At 41.4% G+C, this 7257-nt stretch overlaps 1 protein-coding gene across 1 annotated transcript in view; it reads left to right on the forward strand.

Annotated features, from left to right (window-relative positions):
* Positions 1 to 6499, forward strand: part of mmadhca (metabolism of cobalamin associated Da) — a 6746-nt gene extending 247 nt beyond the window's left edge. Inside the window, exons 2-8 of the mRNA XM_042081062.1 lie at positions 543 to 609; positions 712 to 853; positions 1798 to 2015; positions 2656 to 2764; positions 3223 to 3344; positions 4738 to 4824; positions 5370 to 6499. Coding sequence (XP_041936996.1) covers positions 601 to 609; positions 712 to 853; positions 1798 to 2015; positions 2656 to 2764; positions 3223 to 3344; positions 4738 to 4824; positions 5370 to 5591 — 909 coding nt within the window. The 5' untranslated portion in view covers positions 543 to 600 and the 3' untranslated portion in view covers positions 5592 to 6499. The remainder of the gene's footprint in view (positions 1 to 542; positions 610 to 711; positions 854 to 1797; positions 2016 to 2655; positions 2765 to 3222; positions 3345 to 4737; positions 4825 to 5369) is intronic.
* The last annotated feature ends 758 nt before the right edge of the window (positions 6500 to 7257 follow it).

The raw sequence follows: 7257 nt of genomic DNA on the forward strand, positions 1-7257 counted from the left end.
AGTGATCTGATCCAAACAAAAACAAGAGTTGCGCCAGCCATTTGCTTGGTAGTAAAAGACAGTTCGTTTAAAGTTTCTGCTTCACGATGAAAGTGTACAGGAAATTAATCGTGCCTTGTAAACTCTGTTGGAGATCCATCGTCGATTGTTGTCAAACACTTTAACTGTCGATATGGGGTTTTAGCGAGCAAGCAAGCAAAGGCTACAGTGTTTTGTTATTATGTAACTTCAGCTAACAGCTAGCTAGTGCTAACCTCAAGTCAAGTAACGAGCACCAAAGGTTGAAGTTATATCGAAATCTGCCTTTGCATTATCAACGGTTGTGATTTTCTGTTGCAAATCACTTACTGTCATGTTTAGAAGATCTTTAGTCTTTGTTCTCTGACAAATAATTACTCAGTGGGCGTTAACTAGCATCGTTAATTATGGTTAGCTATCTAGCTAACCAACGTGTTACGTCATGTTGCTTTTCTTTTTCGAGTTTACAGTTTTGCTGTAAACATAGTGACATGTTGGTTTACACATCTTTCTTTATTTTCAAGCATCAAGCCACTAGCCTTTTGCACTTTCCGTGGAGCTTGAAGGCCAAGCTTCACCAGGATGGCAAGTGTAAGTATCCAAACCATTGCACACATAATTTAACTGACAATATGAGCTGAGTGCATCGAGTCGACTTAATACATGTAACACCCCCACCATGTGTCCATATAGGTGCTGTGCCGAAGAGCTAGACTGGTGTCACAGATCTCCGGGATTCATGTTGCCCAGAGGGTGCCTCTCGCTAGAGCATTCTCTGCTGCAGGGTCCTCAGGGTCAGACGAGCCCTATGTAGTTGTATCGTCACAAGATACAGGTGCGTGTGTGTGTGTGTGTGTGTGTGTGTGTGTGTGTAATGTTGATTTTCTCTTTATAAATATGTTTGTTCTGACTGAAAATGACACTGCCACATTACATGTCAAAAGGTTGTAAGACAATGTGGTAGAAACATGGAATCAGATAAAGAAGCGTTTTTTTACATTTTTATGAAAAATGGCATGTCCAAAATTATCCATACCCTTTTAAAACAACCAGTGGAAACATCTTTATTTGCCATCACAGCTCTCTAAATGGTTCTTATAATACCTATCAAGCCTCCCCATGTCTCCACAATGATTGTAGGCCGCACCTTTTTAGCAGTAATCCAGGTTGAGAGGCAGGAACAATTATTTGCCATCACTCTGGCCTTGTGCTCACTTTTTTTGACTGATTGAGGTCTGGAGTCTGGCTGGGCCACTCTAAAATGTTGATGTTGTTCTTTGTTAACCATTTCTTGCCTTGTTTGGCTGTATGTTTTGGATCATTGTGTGGTTTAATGCTCCAATGCAGCTTATTGGGACCGGTCTCTCGGGCAGACTGTCTGATCCTTTCCTTCAAAAATCTTAATGTAGCCCCTGCAATGGTGTTACCATTTACATTGAGAAGGTCACCAGGTCCCATTTTCTGGAAAACACCCAAAACTAATACTTTTCTATAGGCACTTTGGCATGTGGCAGTGTAATTTTCAGCCAGAACAAACATATTGGTTAAGAGAAAATCAACATTAAATCAATATTTGCCAGGGGTATGAACACTTTTGGCCATCACTGTATATATTTAATCAATAAACCGCGAGAGGCCGTTCTATCGTGAATATAGCACAGCTGAGGGGTGTACGTTAGGGTGTAAATACCAGTGCAAAGTTTTATACTTTTAAACTGTTAAGATGATTTGTCAGAGAGAAAAGAGTTGTTTAGATTCCTTCATGTCTTGTGTCCGCAGGACCCAGAACTATCTGGCCCGATGAGCACATGGGACCATTTGGTCCACAGGACCAGCGTTTTCAGTTGCCAGGCAACGTAGGCTTTGCCTGTCACCTAGAGGGCACAGGGACCCAGCTGAAGGTCCCGGTCCATCGGACGGTCCCCGATGTCCTGTCCGCCACGTCCAGCAGCGAGAGACACGAGTTTGTGCTGGCACAGTTTGTGTCCGAGTTTCAGGTAAGAATCAGGTTTGAATGTACCGTCACAGTAGGAAAAGAATCGGAAAAATGGCTCAATCGAAACAAAAATGACACACATAACCACCTTGATTGGAACAGTTTAATCAAAACGACAAACTATCCATGTAAACCCTTCTAGGCAGGGGTGCGTTTTCCCGCAAACGAAGTTAGCAACTTTGTTGGTTGCAATGCAATACAAGGGCAGGGACATCCTTTTCCACTTTCAAAAAACTCCTGAAGACCCAGCTCTTTAGAGAACATCTACTCTCATAGCAACACTTACAACAAGTCTTACTGATCCTAGCACTCACCAGCCGTTTTAAACTGACAAGTAACTGTTAAAAACAGCACTCACCGACGCACTTATTCTTACTGTACTCTAATGTTTTTTTTAAACTGTCCTAAAATTGTGAGAATTGTTCCAAAACGTACTGTTTACCATGTTGTTAGTCGCTTTGGTTAAAAAGCGTCAGCCTAATGTAATGTAATGTAATTTCCCATTGCCAACCAACTGAGTTGGGTTTTGGAAAACACACCCCAGAATGGGAAAGCATTTAGTGATTATTCATGCTCTCGTTTGACCTGTGTTAGCACTGAGGTGCTCATTCGTGTTTTTATGTTGTTGTTTGTCTGTGAAGGGAAAGGAAATTCCTCTGGTGGCCCAGCGAGTAAACCGAGCTGAACATTACTTTGACCATTCAAACATCGAGTGCTCAATGCACCCGTGCCCAGAGCTGCTAAAAAAAGGTTTGTCACAGAGTGCTCAGCTGTTACTGCAAACTGAAAAGTCCTCTTAAGAACAACAAATAATTTTCCTATGGAAAATGAGTTAATCTAAGAATTAGGTATCTAAGAATCTGGTAAATTTGGTTTCCAAACATGTGTAATGAGTTAGGAATGCATGATTCATGAATGGAAAGTCCACACCTCATAGACGTGGGCTCTGAAACTGCCAAGTTGAAAACAATGCTTGGACAAGTATGATGCAATTCTTGAAACATGTTGTGCACTAGTCTACTACTAAGTGATTAGTACATTACTCTTACCAATGACGATATTGAATTAAGGTGATGACAAACATAAACCTGCTATGTGTTAGATGATTATTCTTGTCATCCCATGGTTGTGTGTTGGTAAACTGGACAAGAGTGCTTGATCCATCAGATCCCCTCATGAGTCGTCCATTTTGTGCTTCCTGTCTCCAGATTTGGAGTTGTTTTTCCCAGCAGCCCCTGCTGGTAGTGTCACCATTGTCACGGTGACACAGAAGACCCTGGGAATGGAGGGTGAGGATTTGGACCTTGAGAGGCAACGGCTCTTAGATAAGGTGGGCCAAGCAGACAGATATACATATTGGATGATGCATGTAAAATACTGTATTGTAGTATTTACCATGATTGAGTACTGTAGTTATTTCGTATTACAACCCCAAATCAGAAAAAGTTTTGACGTTGTGTAAAATGTGAATAAAACCAGAATTCAATAATCTGCAAAATCTCCTAAACTCCTATTTAGCTGCAAAAAGGACACAGACAACATGTCAAATGTTGAAAATGACAAATTGTATGACTATGTTCATTTTGAATTTGATCCCACAACACGTTTCAAAGAAAAGTTGGGATGGGGGCGACAAAATGGTGGATAAGTTGTGTTAATGATAAAGAAAACAAAAGGAGGAATGTTTCACAACTAATTAGGGTAACTGGCAACATGATTCGGTATGAAAAAGAGCATCCCAGAGAGGCAGTCTCTTACTGTAGAAGTAACGATGTAGGGATATCCATCACTTTATGTAAACCTGTGTGGAAAAATGATGAAGCCGTGTAATTTTAATACTTCTTAACATGGAATTGTGAAGTATTTGCAAAGTTCACCATCAACAGTACATCATATCATTAAATATTCAGAGAATCCAGCAAACAAGGGATAGAACTGAAAAACAATTGGATGGCCGTGGTCTTTTGGACATCAGATGGCACTGTATTAAAACCAGACCTGTTTCTGTAAAGAAAATCATTGTATGGGCTCAGGAAAATTTTTGATAACCATTGCCTATGAGCACAGGTTGATACTCAATTCAGAAATGCTAGTATAAACTTAACCATGCAACAGCCAAAATTGTATTTAGATACAGAAATACCACCGTCGTATCTCCACCGTATTAAGATGCAGAAATACCACTGTCTTATGAGTTTGTTTAAAATGGGCTGAGGTAAAATGGGAAAAGGTCTTGTGGTTAGACAATCAAAATTTGAAATTCTTTTTGGAAATCATGGACTCACTGGGCTAAAGATGACATGCTACAATGACATGCCCAATCCTGGCTCTCTCTCTCTCTCTCTCTCTCTCTCTCTCTCTCTCTCTCTCTCTCTCTCTCTCTCTCTCTCTCTCTCTCTCTCTCTCTCTCTCTCTCTCTCTCTCTCTCTCTCTCTCTCTCTCTCTCTCTCTCTCTCTCTCTCTCTCTCTCTCTCTCTCTCTCTCTCTCTCTCTCTCTCTCTCTCTCTCTCCAATGTCCAAACTTTTTCTGATTTGGGGTTGCAGTCAATTTCCCTGTAATTAAGTTTGCCTGGTCCTAATTGTTTAGATGTTCTGGTTGTACAGCTTGATAATACATCAACATATTTGATATGGCTAGTATGTGTCTTTGGTTTTATTATTATTATGTATCATTAGTGCTGTGAAAATAATGTGTCTATGTACTGATTTGTGCTGTTTTACAGTTTGTTAGCGGTGCTAAAGAATTATGCTTCACTTTATGGAGAGGTGGATTCTGGGCGGACTTCATAAATCCCACTACAGGGCTAGCGGTAAGCATCATCGTCATGTTCTTGACATCAGAAACACTTGTGTTTGTGTTTGTGTTTGAATGTGTGTGCGATGTTCTCATTCTGACTTGATGTAGATTTATGTTCAGTTGTTGGTTAAATTTTGTATAAAGGCTAGATTCCCATGTGATGTATGTTTAAATTAAGTAAGGGATAATGAATTGTCAACCAGTCATTATCAGAAAATAAGTCCCGAGCCGTGTAATAAGTATTTTGAATTGACATGAAGTCATAGTTATTGCATGACTCAGTTGGAAGATTTTATGTAATTAATGGTTGGGATGAATGCTGTAATGCTATATGTAAAATGCTAAAAAGCCTTTTTCACTGCAGCCATTTTTGACACGAAATGTATGGCAGGCCCAGGTGTTACTAATGACAATAATTAAGGTTCTGATTTTGCTACAAACTGAAGAGACTTCATTAAAGTACCAAAATGGCTGGTGTGAAAAAGGTCTATTTAAGCTTTTTTTGAGAGAAGACGATGATTTAAGGTTCTTATCGCTTCTCCCCTGTCCCATGGTCAGCACTTTGGCTACATCTCCAGCGACAGTGTCTTAAAGATGGAGGAGCCGGTGCGTCACCTGGGCTTCCGCATTGAGGACCTGGGCTCCTGCAAGGTCATCAGGCACGTCTTTAAGGGCACGCAGGCCTTCACAGGGACACTCTTCACTAACGCGCCCTCTAACAGCCACATCATGGAGAGGCTGCAGGGACACCCGAATGCATTTGAGGAAGCGGACATTTAAGCTTTCCATGCTCCAGTGAAACACACAGACACACAGACACACAGACACACAGACACACAGACACACAGACACACAGACACACAGACACACAGACACACAGACACACAGACACACAGACACACAGACACACAGACACATTCTCAAACTGTGAACTACTGTTCTTACAGCTGGAAGTTGACTTTGGTTAACTTTTAATTAAAAAAAAAAAAAAAAAAAAAAAAAAAACGTAAGAAATGGCATAAACCTTACGACATACTAATCCGTTATAAGGGTCCCTTCTTTTGTAAGGGCAGCCTTCAGTTCTTGTGTTTGTGTTGTTTCTCCACGACTGACCGGCTTTTACGCTGACAACACTTGAAGTGTTTTCCACACGATGTGTGGAGGGAGAGGTCGAGAGGACGCTCCCCATACTTGATCCAGCCAAAGGACGGTGCTCTGGCGGTCCTCAGATGAGCTCTGGAGACCATGTGGCGTTGGACTCCTTGGCAGCTGATTTCACAACGACACAATACTCTCATCATGTCTGTTGAGTGCTTGTAGTGTTCTGTGTAGACTTTGTCTGGAATAAAAATCAGCACCCCCTGAGACGGACAGAAGTCATGGACGTCCTGCTGCTAAAGGGTTATAAATGGCGAATGGAGACCCTAATCGTGACCCTCCACCTCTCACACACACTGGATGTAATATAGCATGAAGGTTTCCGTCGCGTACTCGGAGCTGATTCCTGGAGATGCAGAGCTTTAAAAATCAAACCGTCTCTAGGGGGCGCTGTTTCCTGGAACTGTTAAAAGATAAACAGAATTGTGTAGTGTGAAGTGCACTGCAACCTCAAGAGTGCTCAGTACACATCTGTACACGAGATCTTTACACTCAGAGAAGGTTTCCTAATAAAGGGGAAAGTACATAAAGCTTTGTCAAACTCTTTATTAAATGTGTCTGTGTGTTGATGGTTATGGGGCAGCCGTGGCCCACTGGTTAGCACTCTGGACTTGTAACCGGACAGTGGGCCACGGCTGAAGTGCCCTTGAGCAAGGCACCTAACCCCTCACTGCTCCCCGAGCGCCTCTGTTGTAGCTCACTGCGCCGGGATTAGTGTGTGCTGTGTGTGTTTCACTAATTCACGGATTGGGTTAAATGCAGAGACCAAATTTCCCTCACGGGATCAAAAGAGTGTATATATATATATATATATACACCTTTGAGCAACACTGGTCTTGTTTGTTTGATTGTTTTTTAGGTTTATTTTCTTCCAACCCAGAGAGAGCAAAGTGTATTTTATCCAGAAATGGCCTTGCCAGGTTAATTCAGATTTTGCATAAATCTAATGTAATTGTAAATGTATAGTTTATTTTTATTTGCCCATAATCTGATGATCTTGTTCATTTTAACAGGGTAGTTTGTGTTTCAGGCACATTACAAAAAGATGACCAGCAAACAAGCCATCTTAGTTTGTAATTAACTTACTGTACCATAACTTGCAAATTGTTTCATTTTTACAAATGTTATCCTGTGATGAAATTTGTTCTCTGCAACACATACACACACACGGCAGCCCTTAATCCAGTTGGGGGGTTTGGTGCCTTGCTGAAGGGCACCTCATCTGTGGATGTGGGAAAGCTGTTTTAATCACTCCCCCACCCACATTTTTCCTACCAGGAAGGGATTG

Source organism: Alosa sapidissima, chromosome 23 (genome assembly GCF_018492685.1).
Source record: "Alosa sapidissima isolate fAloSap1 chromosome 23, fAloSap1.pri, whole genome shotgun sequence".
NCBI classification, from domain to species: domain Eukaryota; kingdom Metazoa; phylum Chordata; class Actinopteri; order Clupeiformes; family Clupeidae; genus Alosa; species Alosa sapidissima.